The 27,043-nt window shown below is 48.0% G+C and overlaps 1 protein-coding gene across 4 annotated transcripts in view; it reads left to right on the top strand.

The window, feature by feature from the left end:
- Positions 1 to 27,043, top strand: part of PLXNA4 (plexin A4) — a 604,081-nt gene that overhangs the window by 442,365 nt on the left and 134,673 nt on the right. For all 4 annotated transcript variants that reach the window (XM_082238689.1, XM_082238692.1, XM_082238690.1 and 1 more), the window contains 4 exons: positions 12,997 to 13,120; positions 17,206 to 17,359; positions 20,058 to 20,157; positions 23,192 to 23,306. In XM_082238689.1, coding sequence (XP_082094815.1) covers positions 12,997 to 13,120; positions 17,206 to 17,359; positions 20,058 to 20,157; positions 23,192 to 23,306 — 493 coding nt within the window. The remainder of the gene's footprint in view (positions 1 to 12,996; positions 13,121 to 17,205; positions 17,360 to 20,057; positions 20,158 to 23,191; positions 23,307 to 27,043) is intronic.

Genomic DNA, 27,043 nt, shown 5'->3' with positions numbered 1-27,043 from the left:
GTGACAACTAAAATGACCACTGTTCTCTCGTAATAAAAAAAAAAAATATGAGATGTCCTTTTTTTCTGGGACACTTGGGAGCATGATACGATGTCTGGGGCCAGAAATCAGTTGTTGTTTCTCCTCCTCCTCCTCCTTCTCCTTCTTCCTTCTTCGGATGGAGTGGAGGTCTCTGAATGAGAAGTGGAAGGGCACACAGAGACAGCTCCAGAGTGCAGCTCCCAGCTGAATCTTCAGGGCCCCTTCAGCCAGAGGATGTGGCACTCCCATCCTCAGACTTGTAAGACTCACATTTCAGAAGCTCCTGCAATACCAGAGATTCCCCTATAGGACAGGGCTTCGCAAACTTTCCCTCACCACGGTCCACTTGAAAACTGCTGAGGATATAAGTGGCAGTACACAGGCCACATGAATGATGCTCACAGACAACTGGTGGTCCACGGACCACAGCTTGGGAACCCCTGCTATAAGAAAGAGATGGGAGAAAGAAGGGAAATGATTCTATTCTACAGAAAAACAAATTGTAGCACAATCCGAACCCAAGATCCTCCAGGGTGAGTGAATTTGGAGCACACAGACCTCTGGCTGGGCCAGCCAAGTCTGGGCTCAACGGGGCTATGCCAGTTAAGTCCTTCACAGCCATATACGTAGGGGGAAGTTCAGCTGAGACTGATTCCTGAAACTGACAAAAGGTGCCGCATTGCATTTCTTATCAAACTGATGCATACTGTTGCATCCAGGAACATTCTGTAGGATGGTGAAGAGGTCTTGGTGTGCTCTGAAAGTGACAAGACATTAAAACTGTCCAACTGTTGCAACAGGTGGCTACTGAAGAAGGCAGGGGCCCTTTAATTTTTTTTTTTAAAAGCACCTTCCAGGACAGACAGGACCAACAGGATGGGATCCCTGCATTGCAGGGGGTGGACTAATTGACTAATTCAGCTCTACAATTCTATTACTGTAGGATGCCACAGTTCCTTCAGCTACTAGACAGGATGCAAGCTCAGGTTGCTTCTTGCTGAAGCAATACCAGAGTTCATTGTTCCTAGAGGTCAGCCTGCCCTGTCCACAGAGCCGGACATAGAGATGGGAAGAGCTTTTCCACTGAATTGTGGTCTGTGGGTTAAACCACAGAGCCTAGGACTTGCCGATCAGAAGGTCGGCGGTTCGAACCCCCACCACGGGGTGAGCTCCCATTGCTCGGTCCCTGCTCCTGCCAACCTAGCAGTTCAAAAGCACGTCAAAGTGCAAGTAGATAAATAGGTACCGCTCCGGCAGGAAGGTAAACAGTGTTTCCGTGCACTGCCCTGGTTCACCAGAAGCGGCTTAGTCATGCAGGGCACATGATCCGGAAGCTGTACGCCGGCTCCCTCGGCCAATAAAGCGAGATGAGCGCCGCAACAACAGAGTCGGTCATGACTGGACCTAATGGTCAGGGGTCCCTTTACCTTTATGAAGTAATCAGGGATAGGAAGGCAGCCACAAACAAACCTGGCAGCCCTCAGCTTCCATGGACACCAGCAGCATGGGCGAGACCTGTGGCATCTCTCCCATTCTCCGTGAGCAGGGTCTTCCTCATGAGGGAATACTGTTCCTTTAGATAACGCTCACAGGCTCAGTTTTGCTGCCTCATGTTAGCCAGCTGCAACCACAATTGCACTCCGCTTCCATTGATCTCCCTCTGCTGGCCAGCTCTGATGCTGTGCACTCTGAGCTTAGTTGGAGACAAGGGCTTAGGACAGGGGTCAGCAAGCTATTTCAGCCATGGGCCGGTCCACTGTCCCTCAGACCATGTGGTCGGCCGGACTATATATTTTTTTTTTTGGGGGGGGGGAAATGAACGAATTCCTATGCCTCACAAATAACCCAGAGATGCATTTTCAATAAAAGCACACATTTTACTCATGTAAAAACACCAGGAAGGCCCCACAAATAACCCAGAGATGCAGTTTAAATAAAAGGACACATTCTACTCATGTAAAAACATGCTGATTCCTGGACTGTCTGTGGGCCGGATTGAAAAGGCGATTGGGCCGCATCCGGCCCACAGGTCTTAGGTTGCCTACCCCTGGTTTAGGAGCAGAAGGCGCCTTACACTGTGTCTGGTCATTGGTCCATCTAGCTCAGTATTAATGGGCACTGGCTGGCAGAGGCTTTTTGGGTTTTGAGACAGCTTTCTCACCCAGCCCTACCTTGAGATGCCAGGGTTGAAGTTTGGAGGTATAGTGGTTAAGAGCGGTAGACTCGTAATCTGGTGAACGGGGTTCACTTCCCTGCTCCTCCACATGCAGCTGCTGGGTGACCTTGGGCCAGTCACACTTCTCTGAAGTCTCTCAGCCCCACTCACCTCACACAGTGTTTGTTGTGGGGGAGGAAGGAAAAGGAGACTGTAAGCCGCTACCTTAGGGTAGTGATAAAAGGGGATATCAAATAATAATAATAATAATAATAATAATAATAATAATAATAATAATAATTTATTATTTGTACCCCGCCCATCTGGCTGGGTTTCCCCAGCCACTGGGCGGCTTCCACAGAGACCAAAAATACACTAAAATGTCACACATTAAAAACTTCCCTGAATCCAAACTCTTCTTCTTCCACTGAGCTTAGGAATTTTTGCTTGGAGAAGACCATAGACCTGTCCATCATTGGGATGGCATCTGGTTGGCTACTGTGAGAATAGGATTCTGGACTGGAAAGGCCATTGGTTTGACCCAGCAGGATCTAATTATATTCTTACAGCAAAACAGTATTATTAAGATGGCCTCGGGAATTAGGGACACTTTCAGACCCAGAGCAATGCTTGGAAGTTTCTTTCAGCAACATGAGGTAGTTGCATCCGATTGTTACATCACACCAAACATATTCGCTGCAGTGGAGCTTCAGCAGAGCAGGATGAAACGACTCAGGATGCCACTGTATTCTGCTCTGGTCAGACCTCACCTGGAGTACTGTGTCCAGTTCTGGGCACCACAGTTCAAGAAGGACCCTGACAAACTGGAACGTGTCCAGAGGAGGGCAACCAAAATGGTCAAAGGCCTGGAAACGATGCCTTATGAGGAACGGCTAAGGGAGCTGGGCATGTTTAGCCTGGAGAAGAGGAGGTTAAGGGGTGATATGATAGCCATGTTCAAAATTTAAAAGGATGTCACTTAGAGGAGGGAGAAAGGTTGTTTTCTGCTGCTCCAGAGAAGTGGACGCGGAGCAATGGATCCAAACTACAAGAAAGAAGATTCCACCTAAACATTAGGAAGAACTTCCTGACAGTAAGAGCTGTTCAACAGTGGAATTTGCTGCCAAGGAGTGTGGTGAAGTCTCCTACTTTGGAGGTCTTTAAGCAGAGGCTTGACAACCATATGTCAGGAGTGCTCTGATGGGGTTTCCTGCTTGGCAGGGGGTTGGACTCGATGGCCCTTGTGGTCTCTTCCAACTCTATGATTCTATGATTCTATGACTACGAGGAAACATAGGGGAAAATGTGTGAAAAAATGGAACTTAGGAGGTTTTCATGAATTTTGCTCTTTGGCAACTTTCCATTTCAACAATGCATATTTCAAAGCACGTAATCAGTGCTAGCAAGAGGGCAGTTCCAGATGTTAGCTGGAGCTACATGCAGTACATGTATGATCAGGTGTTATACCTGCTCCCCCAGCTGTGGGTATTGCAGTGCTCCACACTTGTTTTGTGGCAGTAAATTCCAGGTACAGCCTTCTACAGGGTTGTCATCTTTGTGGGGAGACAGTATTGTAGGCTTGTGGGTAATTTCCTAATGTAATGTTTTATTTTCAAATGTACGGGTCAAACACACAGGGCATTGGGAAGTGAAGCTCATGCGTGTGGCACGTTTTCCATTGAGCCTTAAAACCAAGAGGATTTGGGGACTTCTGATGAAAAGCAGTGGTTCCCGTAGCCAGAGCTCCAGGCCAGCTATCTGCAATCAGAGCACGTTGCTCGCTTAGCTCTGGCCGGGGCTATAAAATTGCATCTTTCCTTCTCAGGTGAAAAGGCCAGGATCTGCAAACGGAACGGAGGGGTGGGGGGGAAGAAAAGAGAAAGGAAATCCAGATCTCATTTCCCTCCTAGTCTTTGAGGCAGAGAACATCACGCCGTAGCAGTCAAAGGGCATGGAGAGAGTTTGATTTGGAGCCGAGATAAATTTCCTGAAACACTTAGCTAGCACGTGTGCATCTCCTTGCTTGCTCTCTCTCTCACACACACACCTGTCCAGAAGTTCATCCCTGGAAAGAGAGGCAAATTAGTTGCACTTGGTGCCTTTGATTACCAAGAGCAAAGGCAGCACACTTTGGTTCATGTCAGGCCAAGGTTCCAAGCCACCGCAGACTCTTTTAAAAGAGGCAGGATATGTGTGGATTAAGCAAGCAACCCACCGAAAGGCAATGTTCCCAACAGCGAAGCATGCAAGCTGCTTCTGATAGGGTGGCTATGTGTCCTCCTTTGTGGAAGGTGGCCCTCTCTTTGAAAAACTATCTCAGATCCTCCAAGTGTCCCTATTTCCCAGAGACAGTCTTGATTTACAGAATCAGTCCCAGTTTCTGATTTGATCTCTTTTCCTTAAGATGACCTTAGTTTCATCAGAGAAATGTTGGAGGGTGTGAAGATTTGGGACCCCCGAGCCAAGGAGATAAGTAGCTATACAAACTTTAGTAGACGCCACTAACCCAGAAATAGTACCTCGGGTTAAAAACTTTGCTTCAGGATGAGAACAGAAATCGCATGGTGGCAGCAGCGGGAGGCCCCATTAGCTAAAGCGGTACCTCAGGTTAAGAACAGTTTCAGGTTAAGAATGGACCTCCAGAACGAATTAAGTTCTTAACCCGAGGTACCACTGTATCATAAGAGGAATGAACAAGGACCTCAAAAGTTAGCATCAGGGCAGCAGCCCACTCAAGTACAGAGACTTAGAACTTTTTTTTTTTTTAAATATTTTTATTGGGTTTTCACATTTTATATAGACAAAAACAAAACACAAAACACCAAAACAAACATAAAAGACGACAAACATGTACAATTTCCTAACATCTTATTTTCTAACCCTAGTCCTTGACTTCCCCCCACCCCCACCCTTGCCTCCCTATTCCCAAATTTATGTCAGCAAGTTGGCATTTCCTTTTCCATCTTAATATTAATCCTTTTATAAAGAAAGACAAAAATAAATTTTCCCTAAGTTGGACCCCAATTCTCTTCCCTCGATTTCTCATTTTTTCTTAAATGATTTTCTTATTAACTAAACCCCCTGGTCTTGAGTGTTGTTTGAATTTAAATACTTCCCTCCCTCCCATCCCCGGTTTGCGTCCTTTCCCAAGACATGTCCAAAATAACAGTTTTTAGCCTGGGTTCCGCACGTCCGAGGCTCTCAAATCTCTTTCAGTCCCTCTCCGCCGGTTTTGTTGGTAGTCCTTTTTGTCGGTCATCGAGTCTCGAAAGAGTTCCTTCACAATCAATCCAATCAGTCCATAGTCTCTTCCCATATTTAGAGACAACTGTTGAAGAATTTCCACAAGGCCTGAGTCTTGATGATAATCAAAATCAAAGTCTGTGTGGAGGCCCCAATTGTACTTCTTTATTTCAAGTTCCTGAATTCCATAAACTCCCGGGGCCTCCACTTTCGTCTTCTGTATCTTTCGTAGGCTTAAAATGGATTTAATCCAATAGTCTCCTTGCTTGTGTTCTCCAGATGTCGGCTTCTGGTTAGTATTTTCCCACTTAACTTGTTCTCTTTCTTGTTTTATCTTCTCCTCTTCTTTGTTTATTATTTCGAATTCAGCTGTGGGTTCTTTCTCACTCAAGTCCTCATTACATTCAGCAGAACTACTTGTTTCAGAATTCAAGGTCATCAGTTGTTTACTCATAGCTGTAGTCTGCTCCTGTAAAGTTCCCACCAGTGAAAACATCCTTTCGATTTCTCTCAGTATCTTTCTACCCACAGCCATTGTAATTCCACAGAGTTCCCCCTAGAGGGAATCTGGTTACTTAATGTTCTTTTCTCCAACAATCCTCTGTCCTGTTATTGTTTCTTTGTTTCCAACAATTTTGATTCAATTGTAACTCCTTTTAATCCGGAGAGATCTTAAATAGCAATTTTTCCACTGTTAACAGTCCATTTGACAGCTTTGACAGCTGTCAAATTCTGCTCCTCTATACAGGCTCCAAAGCAGGTCGCTCCCGGGCCCGGGAGGGAGGGTTGTTTACAACAAAACAAAGTCTCTTCCAACACTCCACTCTCCTACTCAAATTTGCCTTTCCAAATCTTGGAAGTTACTGTCCTTTTGAAACTCACCCTTTACAGGGTAGGCACTCCAGCTTAGCTCTTATATCATTGCTCTGGATCGTCTGCAAGGGGGGGGGGACTTCCTTTTAGCACACCCCCCGGTCGTCTCAAATTCAGAAGGTAAAATTTTTAAAGTTCAGTTCCAAATTACTCACGGGTTCTTTTTTTTCAGTCTGAATTTCAAGGAAGGAAGTCAGCGCTCTCCAGTTATGGCTCGCGGCTTCGCTCAGCGGCGGTAGCGATCGACTCTCAGTGCCGCGCCGTCCCCCGTATCCCCTCCGTAGCCTTTAAAAAGGCTCTTCGCGAATCAGGGGGGGCGCTTAAGGCACCCGCCGAGTCTTCAGTCCGCAGGCTTCCGCGCCTGCGGTTTTTAAGGATCCCCGTGTCGCCGGCACGGCAAAGACCCATCCACCGCTGAGCCGATTCCCTCCGGAGCTCGGAGGGAATCCGCCATTTCCAGATCGCGCCAACCCGGAAGTCGAGACTTAGAACGTTGCCTTGTGCAAAGTCAAGCCATTGGTCCACATACTTCAGTGTGGTCTACAGTGACTGACAAGAAAATTTGTATACAGCCTTTTGAGGGGGATCAAGCACGACCTACGAAAAAGTGTGGGCTGTACCTCCTTCAGAGAAGTACGGAATGAAGATTGAGTATCATGCATTGTGTTAGCTGTTAACCACATCAGTCCTGGCTTAAACAGCTGCACGGAGTGAACTCTGCTGCGCCGACTTTCTCCCAAGTTGGATGTTGTGGAAATTGCTAGTGGAGTTGCAGTCAAAGGTCTTTGCTCTTGATTATCTCTGTGCAGCCTGCAAACAAGCTGTAACTATAATCTGGTGCCTCTTGGGCAGAGGGGTGGGCATGGGGGGAGGGAGGGGATGAGGAGGGAGAGGCAGAAGCTGGAGTCAGTGGCGTTGTATTAAGATCAGAAAAGGAGACGGTTGCAGCATCTCTCTCTGCTTTTGGAGACCTGGGAGCTGGATGGGACTGTTTTGCAAACTCTGTTGTGCTTCTGCCAAAGGAATTTTCAAGCGGTAAGGTGTGAGAGAACACACTTTGCGGGAGAAGTCCCCACTTCGGATTTGGAATACATTGTGCACATCTGCGTATGGAAAGCCAGACCTGAGCGAGGGATGGTGGAGAAAATGGATTTGGTTTGCATTTAAAGGCAAACCCAGTAGCAAAGTTGCATGCTCCGGCACCAGGGGCGGAGAGCAGACGGGGGCATGGTGTGCATCCTGGGGGTGTGGCATGCAGCCCGCAGGGGTGTGGTGCTCAGCGCAGTGGGGGGATCACAGTGCATGTTGGGGGTGGCCACGATGGTGTCAGGGGCAATGCTCTCCCCCCATGCCACTTACTCTTCTGCCAGTGGACGCAGTGGCGTAGCGTGGGTTGTCAGCACCCAGGGCAAGGCAAGTAATTTGTGCCCCCTAACCCATGGATTTGCGCCCCCTAACCCTAACCCCCAGATGTTGCGCCCGGTGCGGCCGGCCCTCCCTGCACCCCACACGCTACGCCACTGAGTGGATGAACCTACCTAATTTACACTTTCTGAAACCACGCACAAACCGAAACACAGCCATCTGCACTTCTCCGAATTTTGAAATGCATTTCTCCATCCAAGAAATGTATAGAAAGATGTAGAAAGATGCATATTTTGGAGTAACGTGTGCACAGAAATGCACATATGAGTAAAAAAATAAAGTGGTCATATTGGGGAAAATTATTCTGCACAATGGTGCGTAATTGCACAGGAAAAAGAAGTTTTAATTAGGAGAAATCTTCTCCAAAATGCAGGTGAATTTTCACAAGCTCTTTTTCCCGAAAGGCAATTCCCAAGCTGAGGAGGAGACGTGGGGAACTGGATTTAAGATTGGAAAAATGAGAAGCAGGTGGAAACCAGAACAGTTGGAAGATTTGGGACAGATAATAGGAAGGGACTTGTAAACCCAGCACATGGTTTAAACTATGGAACTCGCTCCCAGGGGAGGCAGAGATGGCCACCAAGCTAAAAGAAGGCCTTAAAGGAGGATTAGTCAAATACATGGAGGAGAGGGATAGTGATGGCTACTAGCCAGGAGGGCTGTGCTGTGCCCTCCAGATGCGGGTGGCACTGTGGGTTAAACCACAGAGCCTAGGACTTGCTGATCAGAAGGTCGGTGGTTTGAATCCCTGCGACGGGGTGAGTTCCGTTGCTCGGTCCCTGCTCCTGCCAACCTAGCAGTTCGAAAGCACGTCAAAGTGCAAGCAGATAAATAGGTACCGCTCTGGAAGGAAGGTAAACAGTGTTTCTGTGTGCTGCTCTGGTTCGCCAGAAGCGGCTTAGTCCTGCTGGCCACATGACCCGGAAGCTGTACACCGGCTCCCTTGGCCAATAAAGCGAGATGAGCGCCCAGAGTCGGCCATGACTGGACCTAATGGTCAGGGGTCCCTTTACCTTTACCAATGCTTCTGAATATCAGTTGCTAGAAACCACAGGATGGGAGACTGCTGCTCTCATGCTCCAATCCTGCTTGCCTGTTTCCCACAGGTATCTGGTTGGCTACCATGACCACGGATGCGATGGGCCCCTGGGCTGGTCCAGCAGGCTTTCCTTACGTTCATATTTGCCCATCCCTGATCATAGAATCATAGAGGGATGGATGTCTTATTAAAGAGGAGTGTGACTGCTGATGAGAGGGGTGATTTTCCTGCCAGAGCTATGACAGGAGGGCTGATGCTCAGAGCAGAAGGGCGAGCAGAGCAGAGCGGCTTGTGGTTGTCTTGCCGCTTGCGCACACTCTTATTAGACAGATAATTTCCTTGGTTTGTTTTTAATCTATTCGGCTCACCTGCTTCTCCCTTCTGCCACCAGTCGCAGAGCTTTTAACTCGATTCCCTCATGTGAATCCTATTCCTCTAGTAGGTATCGGAACCAGCTGCCATATGGCCGCAGTGTTCATGATTGCCTGGCACGACACAGAAGCTGAGATTGTGTGGCGACATCTCCCTGTCACTGAACAAACGGCAAGCGGTGTCTCCCTAACGTTGTCTTGGGTGACCAACCTGTGGATGAGTTTCCTGGAGGACCATAACAGTCTATCATCCCTGGGATGTTCTTGGAAGTGCCCTCTCCCCATTCCTCGCCCGATCCTCTTGCTGACATTTTTTTCTGAGCTGAGACTGGCAAGCGTAAGCTCCTGACGGTGTTTTCCTACTGGCATTTGCTCCCATCACACACAAACGCACATACACAACAGAGGCTGCCGGCATTCTGCTTCTCCGCAGCCTCTCTGGAGACCCAGCATTTAAAATTCTCTCTTAAGCGCAAGAAGGGGGGGGGGGAGCTAATGGGATATTGGCTGGTAGCAAGAAAGGGCTGCTTTGCTCAAGTACGTACACCTGATGCTATCAGTCAAATCTAGCTGCAAAGTGCAGTAGAACAAGAAGTACTTTTTCCCATTTATAGATTTCCTTGGAATGGCGCCATCCTTCCCCCTTTGCATGCTGACTTTCTCGGAGCTAATAAAGAGCCAAATGTTGAGGCCAGGGAGCAAAACTTACTCTGAAATGGATTCACTATTCATATATATGAAACCATATATATATGGTTTTTCAAAGTACAGTTTTGCAGTCACCTATACGACATATGACATAAAATATACCCTCCAGACCAGGAGAAAACAAGCATGCCACCCCCCTCTTCCACGTGATAGCCTTTAAGATATTTGAAGGTGGCTCTCCTATCTCCTCTCAGTCTCCTCTTTTCCAGGCTAAACATACCCAGCTCCTTCAACTGTTCTTCATATGGCATGGTTTCCAGATGCTTGAGCGTCTTGGTTGCCTTCCTCTGTACACCTTCTAGCTTGATGTTCACAGGAACAGGCAGTCCTTGAGGTTTTGCGGTCCTGAGCTATTTGAGGCTTTATGTTGTTTAGTCGTTTAGTCGTGTCCGACTCTTCGTGACCCCATGGACCAGAGCACGCCAGACACTCCTGTCTTCCACTGCCTCTCGCAGTTTGGTCAGGCTCATGTTTGTAGCTTCAAGAACACTGTCCAACCATCTCGTCCTCTGTCATCCCCTTCTCCTTGTGCCCTCCATCTTTCCCAACATCAGGGTCTTTTCCAGCGAGTCTTTTCTTCTCATGAGGTGGCCAAAGTATTGAAGCCTCAGCTTCAGGATCTGTCCTTCCAGTGAGCACTCAGGGCTGATTTCCTTAAGAATGGAGAGGTTTGATCTTCTTGCAGTCCATGGGACTTTCAAGAGTCTCCTCCAGCACCATAATTCAAAAGCATCCATTCTTCGGCGATCAGCCTTCTTTATGGTCCAGCTCTCACTTCCATACATCACTACTGGGAAAACCATGGCTTTAACTATACGGACCTTTTTTGGCAAGGTGATTGAGGCTTTATAGTCTTCATGAATTCTGAATGGGGTTCTGATCTACAATGGAGAAGAATAAGGTTGATTGGAATTTGCCACTTCAGACTACGGCTGGGGGATACCAGTTTTTGAATGCTCAAAGGGGAGCAGGAATGTTCTGTACTCACAGAACATTCACACACCGAGGAGAAAGAATGTGGCGTGAAAATGTGATTGGCCTACCTGCAGTCTAAAGTGGTCCAGATTCATTCTGCTTATTCACAATAACAATCGTAATAATAATTCTGCATGTGTACGTCAAGCCCAAATGCTCGGTCAAATCAGTCATGTACAACTCTGTCTGCATCACCTGTTCCCATACAGGTTTCGGTGCCGAGGTCTTGAATTCATTTGCACCTGAGTGCATGAGATGTTCTTCCCACCCCAACTCTGGCTAGATGCTCATAACTTAGAAACAGAAACATCAAAGTTTGGGAGAGGGCAAATTATTTAACTTTCATATTTGAGCTTCAGAGGGGATTTTAATGGGGCCTGTATTGCTTCTAATATCATAAGAATCCATTGAAACCAGCCTTTGAAGGTGTGTTGCATTAGTTTAATGGATTATAATCAGCAAACCTGCTGGAGCTCCTTTTTTTATTAACCCTGGGCCCCTCTAGCTACATGGGTTGTGAGATAAAAGCCATAATTACTTCCTTCCCTGGGAACTGCCAGTGGTCCACTGAGAGACGAGTCTTTATTTATGTTGGATACAGTTGGGAAGGATGGATGGAGAGGTGTGCTTGGTGGCTGTTGCCCAGCTTTAGGTTCTTCTATCCTTGGAGAACTGTCAGAACCTTTTTCATCACTCTTCGTGCTGATCTTCTTGGCATCTGCTCTGGTTCCTTAAAGAAAACGGGTGTCTTTTCATTGCTATGTAGTCCAATCAATTAGGGATCCCATAGCTAATATGGCAATGTTATAATGCTATGTACCAATTGAGACTTAGCTACCTGATGAAGTCAAGTCATTCGGCTTAGGTCCAAACTATCTGAAAGACCAGGTTTCCTGGTTGGGTTTTGAGGTCCTTCTCTCAGTCCTGCCACCCTTACAGGCCTGCTTGGTATGGACGGAAGAGAGGGCCTTTTCGGTTGCTGCTCCCAGACTTTGCAACTCACTTTTTAGAGAAGCTAGACTGGCTCCCTCCTTGTTGTCCTTCTGCTGGCAGCAGGCTTTTGGGAGCAGAAAGCTTTTTGGGAAAGAGCTTGTGCTGTGTTGTTTTATTGTAATTAACTGTATGGGGTGTGTGGGGGTGTGGGGGTGTGTGTGTGTGTGGTTTTAATTCTACCATTGCTTATTTTTTATAATGATTATTTTTTACTATGTTTTACTATGTTTTTAGCTCTTCTTTTTATCTGAAAACTGCCTTGAGTCCCTGGCAGGGTAGAAATGAATATACATAATAATGACGATGATGTAATCCTATCTGAGTGAGGGTTCTGTTTTCTGTCCAATTTCTGAGTGGGTGAACACTTCTTGCCCACTTCTGCAGCTGCCCCAAAGTTTGGCGTCCCATGACATGAGGAAAATAAAATCTCTTTAGAAAACAGCCTTGAAGATTTCTAATGCAGACATATCTGAAATCTATATGTAAGCGGTTGTATGAACTTCTGTTACTTTTCCTTAGATGTCCCTGCTATTTTTGTTCGGTGTTATTTTTTGTGTGGTTGCGGTGTTTTTTCTCCAGTTGTAAGTTTTTAAAGTTGTTTTTAATGTCATGTTTTTAATTGTTATCACCTGCCCTGGGACCTTAAGTGAAGGGCAGGTAATAATAATAATAATAATAATAATAATAATAATATAATATCATTGGTAAAAAGGTAAAGGGAGCCCTGGCTGTTAGGTCCAGTCACTGACAACCCTGGGGTTGTGGCGCTCATCTAGCTTTATTGGCCGAGGGAGTGTTCAGCTTCCGGGTCATGTGGCCAGCATGACTAAGCCGCTTCTGGTGAACCAGAGCAGCACACGGAAATGCCGTTTACCTTCCCGCCGGAGCGGTACCTATTTATCTACTTTAACGTGCTTTCGAACTGCTAGGTTGGCAGGAGCTTGGACCGAGCAATGGGAGCTCACCCCATTGCAGGGATCCAAACCACCAAACTTCTGATCGGCAAGCCCTAGGCTTTGTGGTTTAACCTGCAGCACCACCTCTCTGCAAACAATTGTTGGAGCAGCTCTGGTGCTGATCTTTGCCCTAATGAAAGCAAACCAGGCAAGAGCGCCACAGGACCTGTTGCTACCTCTCTGCTGTCTTCAGGCACTAACTTCTCAAGCCTTCTTCTGTGTTCCCTTCCCTCCCAGGTGCACAAGGAAAGAGCAATGTGAGCGGTCCAGGGAGCCCCGGAGGTTTGCCTCGGAGATGCAGCAGTGCGTCCGACTGACCGTGCACCCCAACAACATCTCCGTCTCACAGTATAGCGTCATGGTAAGGGCAGAGGCCTTATTCCTCTCCGCAAAACACCCCATTTCAGCTCCCCCCTGGCCTTACCAACATGTTTATGCCCCATTGGACCCCTAGGCTTAGCAGCACGTCGAGTTCTGCGTGGACGCGAAGCACGTACTTGCATCCCCTTCCAAGCGTCCCTGTTTTCCAGGGACAGTCCTGGAATTACGAAAGCTGTCCGGGCTTCGGATTTGATCCCAGGCTGTCCCTATTTTCCCCGGTGCTGACAGCTGCGAAGGAACATCCCGTGGCCTCTTCGTGGCCTCTCCATGGGTGCCACGGCCAGCCTCCTCTCTTGGGGAGCTTATAGCAGCTGCTGGAGAGCAGGCGAGAAGGAGAGGCTGCCATTGCTGAGACCCAGTCCGCTGTGATGCATCAGATCTGAGCGGCAGACAGAGTAATAATAATAATAATAATAATAATAATAATAATAATAATAATAGTAGTAATAATAATAATAATAATAATAATAATAATAATAATTTATTTATACCCCACCCTTCCCGGTTCAGAAAACCGGGCTCAGGGCGGCTAACAACAAATTTAAAACACTTAATTGATGCAACAGAAAACAGCATAAAATGCAGTATAAAACGTGAATAACAATAAATTCAGAATTCAAAAATCAATTTAGGGGGGAAATCCATCCAATAAACATCAGATGATCACCAGGGCTAGCTGGCTAAATTAGTCCTATTTGGGCCAGCGAGGAGACCAGGGGAGAATTAGCTGTGGGATCCCAGAGAGGGTAATCTTCATAAAAAGGGGAGGGGGAGGGGAGGAAGGGGAATAAAAGATCAGGCTAAGTTCAAATTGAAAGCCAGGCGGAATAGCTGTGTCTTACAGGCCCTGTGGAAGGAGGTTAAATCCTGCAGTAAAGGGCCGTCCTGGATGGGAAGAAAGGAGGAACAGAGAGGAAAGGGTCTTGATTTTTTTAAATTAAAAAATGCTTCTGTGTCTAATCAGTTTGGGGAGTGAGAATTGTCCCCGTTTTCATCTGAGGAATGTTGGAAGGTATGCACTTGGTGGTCCTACTGGCCCTGCTGAATGGATTTGGAGGATCCTGGGCATAGTCTAGGCATGCCTGGACCCACTGAAATCAGTGGGTGCCAAGTGTCCCTGCATCTTTCACACAGGACTGGGGTGAAAGGCGGCTCAGGAGTTTTCCTTGGCATGCACAGATACCAGGCCAACTTTTTTTCTTTCTGTACACCTCATTGAGCAATATTTAAGCATTAAACACACGTGAAATCACACAGACGTATACTGTACCTTTAAACAAATCAGTAACAACAGGAATTCACCGCACACAAAAGATAATCAGTGGTAATTTTCCAGTTGTAGTTTTCTTTCTTTTACTTTGGGGGGGGGGAGAAACTCTGTGTTGCTCAGATTGTGAGTCACTCCCTATCTTGGAAAATCACCCCATATATAGTCAGTCACCAGATTTGTGGGACGGGGGCATATTTCAGACCCATTTAAGAGCCTCACGTCACATCTGCCCCAAACATTTAAAGCAGGGGCCAGCAAACTTTTTCAGCAGAAGGCCAGTCCCAGAGATCTTGTGGTGGGCCAGACTATTTTTTTTTTGGGGGGGGGATGAACGTATTCCTATGCCCCACAAATAACCCAGAGGTGCATTTTAAATAAAAGCACACATTCTACTCATGTAAAAACTCCAGGCAGGCTCCACAAATCACTCAGAGATGCATTTTAAATAATAGGACACATTCTGCTCATGTAAAAACACTCTGATTCCTGTACCATCCGTGGGCCGGATTTAGAAGGCGATTGGGCCCGATCCAGCCCCCGGGCCTTAGATTACCTACCCATGATTTAAAGCACATTCACATCGCATGCTTCCCAGAATTCTGGGAATTGCAGTTTCTTAAGGGAGCTGGGAGTTATAGTTTTGTGAGGGTTCCCAGGATTCTTTGGAGAGAGCCATGGTTTAAATGCCCGGACTTAGAAACCAGTTGCTTCTCTGAGCATCTAATGATGCAACTGGGCAGCCAAGGGGGCTCTACCCCCCCCCCCGACACCTTGCGCTCTTGCCATAAACTGGGCATTTCCCCCCTTTCACTATACAATATTAATACGCTGTTTTTCCACTTAGTGGGCTTGCAGGACAAATCGTTATCAGAGCCAACTAAAAATAACGTCTCAAAGACTCCCAGAACAATTTGCGTTATTAGAGGCTGTGTGTTTCAGTACCTTGGTCACAAGCTGTGAAGAGCTTTAAAGGTCAGCCCCAGCACTTTGAATTGTGCCTGGAAACAGACCAGGCTCCTGCGCAGCCGCTCTATCTATCCGCTCAAAGCAATTTTTATAACCCGTATTTTTCGCTCTATAACACGCACTCGACCATAACACGCACGTAGTTTTTAGAGGAGGAAAACAAGAAAAAAAATATTCTAAACGAAACAGTGGATGTATGATTTTTGTTGTTCATGCTGTGGCCACAGACATGTGATCTGACAGTGAGTTTGGAGTAGCCCAATGCAAAAATCCTGAGGATCCATGTGGATCCATGCTTTGTAACCATGTTTTTGCACCAGTGGGTGCGTGATTTTTTTGGTGCAAGATGTAGCCATGGACATGCTATGTGATCTGATGGTGAATTTGGGGTGACCCAGTGCAAAAATCCTGAGGATCCATGTGGATCCGTGCTTTGTAACCACATTTTAAGTGGGGAGGGAAGGAAAAGCACTCAAGGGACAAGGAGAAGGATGCTGCTAATAATGCAGAAAAGGGGTTTAAGAGGAGAAGGCTCCTCTCCTCTCCCACTTTGCTCCTTTAAAGCAAGCAGGCTCTGCTTTTCTTCCTCCTCCCGCTCATCCCTGGCTTAGCGAGCTGAAAAGCCAGTGTGGTGTAGTGGTTAAGAGCGGTAGTCACGTAATCTGGGAAACCGGGTTCGTGTCTCCGCTCCTCCACATGCAGCTGCTGGGTGACCTTGGGCTAGTCACACTTCTGTGAAGTCTCTCAGCCCCACTCACCTCACATAGTGTTTGTTGTGGGGGAGGAAGGGAAAGGAGAATGTGAGCCGCTTTGAGACTCCTGAAGGGGAGTGAAAGGCGGGATATCAAATCCAAACTCTTCTTCTTCTTCTTCTCTGCTATGTAGCAAGCTGAGTGGGGAGGAGAGAGGGACAGAGAACCTGCTTGCTTTAAAGGAACCAACCGGACAGGAGCCGCTTACACTCTCCTCTCCCGCTTTGCTCCTTTAAAGAAGCAGGCTCTCTGTCCCTCTCTCCTCCCCACTCAGTGGCTCTTCTCCCGCTTTGCTGTTTCAAAGCAAGCCACAGAGGAGGGAAGGAAGGGGAACCATGGATCTTCTGCTCACAACTGCAGCAGATCCCCCCCGCCACCCGTAGGCATTCCCTCCATAACACGCGCAGACATTTCCCCTTACTTTCTAGGAGGAAAAAAGTGAGTGTTATGGTGCAAAAAATACGGTACTTTGCTTCTCAGTTGAAACGGCTTACATCCGTATGAATAATGGCAGCGTACGCACACACGTAGCGGCCCGTGAGTTTGTGAGGGCGCGATTTGTACCTGTGGGCCCCATTTATTTATCTATTTCATAATGTAGACTCCTTTATGCGCAGGGCCTTGTTGGTGACACAGAGAGCTCCCTCTGCTGGTGGTGCTAGGAGAGGAGGCGTAGAGAGTTAGGCTGCGGCATTGCAGTCTCTCTGTAGTCCGCAGAGTGCCTCTTGTGAGTAACTAGCTGCCTTCCTCAGAAGCGTCGCTCGTGCCGGCGAGCCTCGGACCTTCACGGCATTCCCCAAAGGCTGCCCACTTTGCATGAGCGCCGCAGAGCACTCCTACCCGCCACCGGGCAAACCCACCCCAGCACGGCGCTGTGCCAGGAGTCCCTGCATTGCCACCTCGCGTTTACATCTGCATCGCACCCCTTCCCCACCCTGAGCACTGCTTTCTGTCGAAGGATGCCACTTATGGAGCAAGAGGCATTTTGTCTTAGCACCGCCAGTGTAATTCTGCCTCTCTCGCTGGGCTTCCTCCAACAACCACCTCTTGCTTCTCCGCTCCCCTTTTCTCCTGCAGCTGGTCCTGGAGACTTACAATGTCCCGGAGCTGTCGGACGGTGTCAACTGCTCCTTTGGGGACCTGTCGGAAATGGACGGCGTAGTGCTGGGGAGCCGGATTCAGTGCAAGTCCCCTGCAGCCAAGGAGGTGCCAAAGATCATCAAAGCGAACGGTGAGTCCGACCGAGTCTCCACCCAGGATGTTGTTACAGAGACAGGGGGCAGAAACTGAATTCAGCTCCCATCTCAAGGCCCGCCACCTGCACAATTCACTGTTGCCGGAAGGATGCACCAGCCGAAAAGCAGCCGTTCTTTGAAACCCACACGTCTCTTGAATTTTGCCAGTGCATGCTCACAAAGAACGCATGAGGTTCGGTAAAGCGTGCATTAAACATTGTGCATATCGGCCGGGGAAGCCCTACAAAATGCATTGTTTTAAGGGAAACGGCTTTGTAAAAAGGTGCACATTAAGCAATGTTGCGTACACAAACACATTATGAGGAGAAATTCACAGTGATACATTTTCATGAGGGTTCTTTTCTTCTTTTCCTTAATTAAAAAAAGTGCAAACTGATGTGGGGAAAAGAATTTAAGTTTTGGGGTGTGGAGGGAAATGGAGAGAAGCCAAAACAGGCAGATGCACCCATCCCAAAATTCTTGGGATTTCCCTTTTCCTTTTGAAGGCGAACTGTGGCATTTGGGGAGGGCGCTTAACCCTGCAACAAGTTTGGGGGCCAGTTATCAAGAATGCTTCTCAGTGAACCCAAGAGCTGACCTTGAATGTCCTGATACGGAACAGGGGAGGGGATATTTCTGACATGTGCTGAATCCAAGTGGACCTTCTCTTCCCCCTTGCCCAAATTTAAACTTGGGGGCAAGCAGGCGTACGTTGCTCCCACTGCTCTGTCCAGCCCTCTGAAGTCACCAGCAAGGGAGAAGTAAAAAGGTAAAGGTAAAGAGACCCCTGACTGTTAGGTCCAGTCGCGGACGACTCTGGGGTTTCGGCACTCATCTCGCTTTACTGGCCGAGGGAGCTGGCGTTTGTCTGCAGACAGCTTTCCAGGTCATGTGGCCAGCAAACCAGAGCAGCGCACGGAAATACCATTTACCTTCCCGCCGGAGCGGTACCTATTTATCTACTTGCACTTTGACATGCTTTTGAACTGCTAGGTGGGCAGGAGCTGGGACCGAGCAACGGGAGCTCACCCTGCCACAGGAATTTGAACCATCGACCTTCTGATCGGCAAGCCCTAGGCTCTGTGGTTTAGACCACAGCGCCACCCGCATCCCTAAGAGAAGAGTAGCTCTTATTAAATGCAACGCATTTAACTGAGCTGTCAAAGTCATCAGCGTGGCAGATGGGCAGCGGTGGGGCACTCCGATGGCAAAATGTATGCAGGAGTGTGCATGTGCATGTGTGTGTACAGGCCGGCGGTGATGAGCTGTTGTCAGGTTCCCTTTGGCGTGATTGATTAATGACTCTCTCAGGTGAGGAAGAAAATAATAGAGGTGGAAGAGGGCAGGCGGGTTAAAGTTTTGCATTAAACATGTGCACCTTCCTTATGAAATTCCTGCAATTACTGTCATCAGCCAGCATCCTGGTCTGTTAGGCAGGCGGGGATGTGAGGCGGGAGAAAGGGAGTAAGGTTGTGGCCTATACTTACTGGAATGGGGCGGATGGAATTAAAGAAGGGGGCAGGAAGGCTCCTATGAAACAAGGTGATTCCTGAATTGCAGGGGTTAGACTGGATGCCCTTTGGGGGTCCCTTGCAATGTTACAATTCTACGAGTCTCTGTTTTAAAGCACATCCGACGCAGATCTCCCTCGCCCCACCCGCTGGCCAAAGGATCCCGACAACTGTTGTTTCTTTAGGGTATTAGGAATTTCACTTCTGTGAAGGGTAAAGTTACATTTATGTGCCAAGGCACCTGAGCCACAAAGTTCCCAGGAGAACAATAAAACACACTGGCACAGAGTATTTTCCTTTAAGGGTTCAAATAGGCCACAACTTTGTTGGTTACAGATGTGAGCGGTTTGGCTTAGGGCAGGCATAGGCAAACTCGGCCCTCCAGCTGTTTTGGGACTACAATTCCCATCAGCCCTGGCTACTGGCCCTGTTAGCTAGGGATGATGGGAGTTGTAGTCCCAAAACCTCCAAGTTTGGCCATGCCTGGCTTAGGCACTGGGGTGAAGCCAGGATATATCTTGACTCCTGCCCGTCTGCAGGGAGTACACACAGAAGGGTAAACCACCGATAGGGGGTGCCCTATAACTTACGTCAGATAGTGGCACCTGTGGGTTCCCCATAGGGCAGCAGTTCTCAACCTGTGGGTCCCCCGATGTTGTTGGACTACAACTCCCATCATCCCAAGAGAGTTCCTAGCTGATGTGCATCAGCAGGACTCACCCAATGGTGGTTAACCGGACTTCAAGCAGACGGGCTGAAGCTGGATATAGTCTGTTAGGACCAATGCCTAAGCCAATACTGCTCATCACCTGTAATCAATAAAGTTGTGGCCTTATTTAGCCCATTAACCTTAATAATTGTTTCATGTGTCATTATTTCCACTGGGGGTGGGGGGACTCACCACGCAATGCTAAAATGGTCAACCTCAGGCAATTTTATTCTTGCAATTAGCTGCAGGAAGAGCCATAGCTCAGTAGCAGAGGGTTTGCCTTGTAAGCAGAAGGTCCCGGGTGTCATCCATGACATCTTCAGGTGGGACTGGGAAAGACGTATCCCTGAAACCCTGGACAGCTGCTGCCGGTCAGTGTAGACTTCACCCGCAAAGGCACACTCTTCCATTCTCTCCCTAGACAGGCGGGTGCCAACCAGATAGAATAAGTCCTGTTTCTTCTTCCTCTTCCAGGAGACCACCACATTGTCCAGCTCCAGCTCAAATCCAAGGAAACAGGGATGACTTTTGCCAGCACCAGTTTCGTCTTCTACAATTGCAGCGTCCACAACTCGTAAGTTTGCGGTTTAACCACCAGTCCCTCTCCCCAACAAACTCTGGGAAGCGTAGCTCTTTCCGCACACCCTCCAACATTCCACCTCATCCTCGTCCCCGAGCTTGGCGGTGGCAGCACTGGCAAAGGAAATAGGGACATTCTGGGATCAAATCAGAAGCCAGGATGGTGTTCGTAATTCTGGGACTGTGCCTGGAAAATAGGAGGGTATGCTTTTGGGGGACTAGGGATGTCTCCTAATAGCGCTCAGCACCCATAACGAAACACGGCTCCCAGGATTCTTTGGGGAAATGATCCTGCTTTAAATGCATATCAGGTCGTGCCCCTCTTTGTACAAATGTAAGGCAAAGGTAAAGGGACCCCTGACCATTAGGTCCAGTCGTGGCCCACTCTGGGGTTGTGGCGCTCATCTTGCTTTATTGGCCTTGGGAGCTGGCATACAGCTTCCGGGTAATGTGGCCAGCATGACGAAGCCACTTCTGGCGAACCAGAGCAGCACACGGAAACGCCGTTTACCTTCCCGCCGGAGTGGTACCTATTTATCTACTTGCACTTTGACATGCTTTTGAAGTGCTAGGTTAGCAAGAGCAGGGACCGAGCAACGGAAGCTCACCCCGTCGCGGGGATTCGAACCGCGGACCTTCTGATCGGCAAGCCTAGGCTCTGTGGTTTAACCCACAGTGCAATTCACATGTGCTGGGAGATCTAGCGTTCCCATGGCATGCACCCACCGTATCTTTAGCATCCCAGATTTTTGCACCACCCTTTCCCGCGACTGGTGCTCTATCACAGACTTCCTCGCCCTCAAAGTGTGCTCTAGCTGCACCAGGAAGAGGTATTTGCATCAGTTTGGCAATTCGCAAGCAACGCCAAATCCTATTTCCCCGTCTCTGCCACTTTGACAAACAGCAGCACAGGTGGAATTGGAAGGGGGGGGGAGAAGGGGGAGGCGGTTGGAAACCCGACTTCAGCTACCCAGAGATGCTGGCGTTTAAATATTTATGGCGTGTTTTGCTTTCCGACTTGACAAACTATAATACACTATCCATTTTTAATTTGATTTATCAGAGCAGGAGCTTGTTATCAATTTAAAGAACAGCCGAGTCTTCGGTGGATTGAAGCAGAGACAGATTTCACCAGCAGGAGAGGGAGGTGGAGTGTTTGCATGGGGGATACAGACAGAATAGGAATAACCCAGGGAGTTCCCTAGCCTTTTTCTTTCTTTCTTATTTTTTTACAAAAAGAAAAATGTGTACACGGCAATTATGAGATATTTGCTTTTATGTCTGGGCTTACATTTGCAGCGAGGAAGGGAAGTAGGGAGTTCATGCGACAAGGACAGGGCAGAAAGATTGTGGATGCTGGGGTCTGATCCTAGCATTCTCCTCTTGTTTCTGAGCCTCCGTCATGGCAAGGCTTCCTTTGAGGGTTAAAACACTGAAATTCTCAGCAATCCAGTTTTTATCCAATTGAGCTGCCGTTACATTGCAGGGGGTTGGACTAGATGTCCCGTGGGGTCCCTCCCAGTCTGAAAATTCTTTGAGAAATTTTGGCCGGATTCATCTGTTGTATGCAATGTTTTAGAGCCTACAGCTATGCTATGTGACTCGGAAACTGCAACTGATCTAGAATGAGGCAGCTAGACTGGGGACTGGGAGTGGCTGCCGAGACCATATAACACCGGTCCTGAAAGACCTGCATTGGCTCCCAGTACGTTTCCAGGCACAATTCAAAGTGTTGGTGCTGACCTTGAAAGCGCTAAACGGCCACAGCCCTGTATACCTGAAGGAGCGTCTCCGTCCCCATCATTCAGCCTGGACACTGAGGTCCAGCTCCAAGGGCCTTCTGGCGGTTCCCTCATTGTGAGAAGTGAGGTTACAGGGAACCAGGCAGAGGGCCTTCTCGGTGGTGGCACCCACCATGTGGAACACCCTCCCATCAGATGTCAAGGAAATAAACAACTATCTGACTTTTAGAAGAAGGCATCTCTGTATCGGGAAATTTTTAATGTCTGATGTTTTACAGTTTTTAAATTTATATGCTGTAAACTATCCAACACTTGCATAACATTACTCCTCAGTTAGATTGCTGAAATGCATTGTACATGGGGCTGCCTTTGAAGATGGTTTGGAAGCTGCAGCTGCTGCAGAACTCAGCGACCAGATTATTGAATAGGGCAGGATGGTCTAAACATAAAAAAAAAAAATCTTGGCTACCACTTGGATTATTGGCTCAATTCAAAGTGCTGCTCTTAACCTTTAAAGACTTACTCAGCTCAGGACCCCAATATCTTGCAGTCCTCATCTGAAGCTCTTCTCTGTGTGCCTCCTCGGAAGGAGTTTCAAAGGGTAGGGACATGAGGATGGGGCCTTTTTGGTGGTGGCTCCCCATTCATGGAATGCTCCGCCTACAAAGGTGTGCCTGGCATCATCCTTGTCTGTATCCAGGCTTGAGGCAGAAACATTTTTATTCTCCCAGCTTTCTGGTCCTCATTGAGGACAGAACTTAAGTATATTTGTGGCCTCTTCTGCTGCTCGTCTTTTCAACGGCATGGGTTAAGTGGGATCTGCCCCTTTTATGAGCCAGTGTGGTGTCGTGGTTAGACTGCAGACTAGGACCCGGGAAAGACCTGGGTTCGAATCTCTACTCACTCAGGAAGCTCACTGGGTCACCCTGGGCTAGACACTGAAACTGAAATGATTATTTATATATATATAAATACCCGTGTATATATATATATATAAATACCTGTACCCGTGAAAATCTACGAAAGCATATATATATATATATATATATACTCTTATATTCTTGTTCTTATACTGGGCATTAATGTTTGTTTTAAGCCACTTTGAGTCACTTTTGTGAAAAAGCAGCAAATAAATATTCATGCTAATAATAAAATAATAAAATAATAATTTTCTTTGCTCCCCTCCGCATTGTGTGCTTGCTTTTCCTGTGCCTTCTTTAAATGTCCAGATCATATTTTGCATTTGAAGTCTATCAATTTCCTTCTCCTCTTCTCCCTTCTGCCCAGGTGCCTGTCCTGCGTGGAGAGCCCTTACCGGTGCCACTGGTGCAAATACCGCCATGTCTGTACTCATGAACCCCTCAACTGCCACTTCTTGGAAGGACGAGTCAAGGTTCCTGAGGTAGGAGTGCCCTGTGGGATGTTTGCCAGGGTCCGCCATCTTGCCTTTAAGGGGAATGGGTGGGGAGGAAACATGGAGAGAGTTTTAGGAATGTGATTTGTTGGCTTCATCTGAGAAAGTTCCAGGCTGGGGAGAGGGGTGGCCTTTTCTGTGGTAGCCCCTAAGTTGTGGAATTTTCTTCACATAAGGCTTGTCTGGCTTCTTCCCTGCCCAGCTTCCAGGCCATCTGTTATGGATGCTTTAGCTGGGAAGGTTGGGGAAGACCCCAAAACAAATTGTGGAGGAGATACGGAGAGGAGAGAGTGGGACAAGTCTCATTGTGCAAGCAGAAGTCATTCCATCGTTATTTGGTGGAATACTGCCATTGTTCTTGAAGTGTAAGAAAGCTTTAAAGGTAAAGGTAAAGGGACCCCTGACCATTAGGTCCAGTCGTGACCGACTCTGGGGTTGTGGCGCTCATCTCGCTTTATTGGCCAGCTTTTTTGTGGCCAGCATGACTAAGCCGCTTCTGGTGAACCAGAGCAGTGCACGGAAACGTTGTTTACCTTCCCGCCGGAGTGGCACCTATTTATTTACTTGCACTTTGACGTGCTTTTGAACTGCTAGGTTGGCAGGAGCAGGGACCGAGCAATGGGAGCTCACCCCATCGCGGGGATTCAAACCGCCTTCTGATCGGCAAGTCCTAGGCTCTGTGGTTTAACCCACAGCGCCACCTGCATTTCTGTAAAGAAAGCTTTACAGGTGCACCTCAAAAACAGTTCTTAGCATTATTTCTCAGACCTGGAGCAGATTTGGAGCATAATGGTACAGCATCCCAAAGCCTCTTCTATATCCTATCTTGAATAACAGTTGCCCCCTAATGGACCAGTTGGAGACAAGTCTTTTTTTTACAAAAGATCGGATTAGTCCATTTTCACTCGTTCACCTGATTAATATCCAAATCGGCATCGCTCACACAAAGCGCAGACGTTGGAAAGGCCTGTCCGCATCTTGTTCAAAACTTCAGCTTGGCAATAAAGCAAGAATATTTACGCCTCCGGCGTTGAGCTCAATCAAAACAGGCTGACAATATGGTGGGATGATTTGTAACCGGGATACTTCACTCTGACGTATAATTTCCCTTTGCGACGGAGGCTTGGGAGAATTGAGCCCTGCTGGTTTACAACACACTTGGCAACTCCGTCCTTTGTGGAATGAATTGTTGGAAAGGAAAGGTGGTGTTCGAGAGGACAAAGACAGAACCATGCTCAGGACTGGGATATTTATTAAGAAGCAGAGAAGAAGTGGAGCAATGGGTTGTTAATAGAGAGATCATGCCAACTTACGCATTCCTTAAGATTTGAAAGAGGGGAAAATGCAACAAAAGGCCTACATTCCTTCTTGTGGTTGTCAACGTATCAGAAGGCAAGGATGGCAGACCTGTGACCACACAGATGATGTTGGACCTCCATAAGAATGTCAGGAGAGCCTGTAGCAACAGGCCAGCGACCCATCTAGTCCAGCACCCGGTTCTCAAACTGGCCAATCAAACAGCTGTGGAAAACCAGCAAGCAGAATTCAAGTAAGAGTGCATGCTTAAACTATGGAACTCCCTGCCACTAGATGGCCACCAGGCTAGATGGCTTTAAGAGAGGATTGGACAGATTCTCCGAGAGGCCTGTTGATGGCTGCTAGCAATGATGGCTAGGCTCTGTCTCCATGTTCAGAGGCAGTGATGCTTCAGAATATCGGTTGTGTGGCGAGTCCCCCCCCCCCCGTGGAAATAAAGACACATGACACAATTATGAAGGTTAATGGGGTAAATAAGGCCACAACTTTATTGGTTACAGGTGATGAGCGGTATTGGCTTAGGCATTGGTCCTAACAGACTATATCCGGCTTCAGCCAGTCCGCTTGAAGTCCGGGAAGGGTTAACTACCAGTAGGGGGAGTCCTGCTGATGCACATCAACTAGGAACTCCCCTGGGGTCACCAATAGGGGGTGTGCCTTAGGCCTTCACCTCCCCAGGCTTTGGACAGGGCCACGCCCCCCAAATCCTTTATTGGATTACCCTTCGATATGCAGGGCACGTGATGGCGCTACCTCCCCTCTTCCAACTACGGAACAATACCATTGTCTAACCACCAATACCAAGAAAGTTGTGACAATTTGCTATGAGGTAGGCGAAAACCAAGTGGCTGGTGCCAATTTGCCAAGTGGAAAAATTCCTACCAGGCCCCTCAACGGCGAACAACCAAGGTCCGTAGCTAGGTCAAGGAACGAAAACCTTAAAGGGCGGGAGGGTGGGAGAAACCGGAACAACTGGCAGGCGGGAAAAGAGGGAGATCCCCGGCCGCGCCTGTCTTAAATATGGCAGGCCACGCCCCCAGAGCCAGCTGATTGGCTGGCCAGGGGGTGATGCGACTGGGGATTCCCCCAATCGCGCGGGGGCTGGGGCCGTGCAGCCCGCAACCCCACCTCCTCTGCAGGGCGGAAGTGGCTTTACCGGAAACCCCAGGAGGGGAGAGTTGCTTTTGTGCTCGGATCCTGCATACGGGTTTCCCATAGGCATTTCGTTGGCCACTGTGAGAACAGGATGCTAGACTAGATGGGCCGTTGGCCTGATCCTGCAGCTTCTTCTCAAGTTCTTATGTTCTGATTTGAATCATAGAATCCTAGAGTTGGAAGAGACCACAAGGGCCATCGAGTCCAACCCCCTGCCAAGCAGGAAACACCATCAGAGCACTCCTGACATATGGTTGTCAAGCCTCTGCTTAAAGACCTCCAAAGGAGGAGACTCCACCACACTCCTTGGCAGCAAATTCCACTGTCGAACAGCTCTTACTGTCAGGAAGTTCTTCCTAATGTTTAGGTGGAATCTTCTTTCTTGTAGTTTGGATCCATTGCTCCGTGTCCGCTTCTCTGGAGCAGCAGAAAACAACCTTTCTCCCTCCTCTATGTGACATCCTTTTATATATTTGAACATGGCTATCATATCACCCCTTAACCTCCTCTTCTCCAGGCTAAACATCCCCAGCTCCCTTAGCCGTTCCTCATAAGGCATCGATTCCAGGCCTTTGACCATTTTGGTTGCCCTCCTCTGGACACGTTCCAGTTTGTCAGTGTCCTTCTTGAACTGTGGTGCCCAGAACTGGACACAGTACTCCAGGTGAGGTCTGACCAGAGCAGAATACAGTGGCACTATTACTTCCCTTGATCTAGATGCTATACTCCTATTGATGCAGCCCAGATTTGGCCCTTGTGGCAGCGAGAAAGACCTCTTTCTCCCACCGAAACCTCTCCCCTTGTTACTTTCAATGATTCCTTCCTAGCATCGCAGCCCTTCTGTATCACTGGCGCCGGCCACATGCCATAAGCTAGCCCGGTTTGAATGGATGGGATGAAGAAGTAAGCCTCTGTTGCCTGCGTTTCTTTTGCTGTGCGAGAGATGAACAGTATCTTGTTCAGGACTCTGAAAAGGATTTCAGCTTTGTATGAGTAGGAACCAAGTGGGTGGCGCAGGGCAGCAGCGGGAGATGGGGGGGCGGGTTGGCGGATTGCAATAAGGCGGGCGGTAAGCAGAGAATAAAAGCTTGGAATGTGTAAAAAGAGCAGCTCCAGATAACAAATCTGTTAGGTCCTGGGCTTAAAAGGTTCTTAATCATCTAATTACCTTGAAGGAGTTTTTCATCTTTTCGTGCGTAGCTGTTTTCAGGTGGTTGCTCATTCCACCCACCCGCCAAAAAGAAAAGGGGAGG

The sequence above is a fragment of the Podarcis vaucheri genome (assembly GCF_965113315.1).
Source record: "Podarcis vaucheri genome assembly, chromosome: 10".
In the NCBI taxonomy this organism is placed as follows: Eukaryota; Metazoa; Chordata; class Lepidosauria; order Squamata; family Lacertidae; genus Podarcis; species Podarcis vaucheri.
This window is presented reverse-complemented; position numbering and strand designations above follow the sequence as displayed.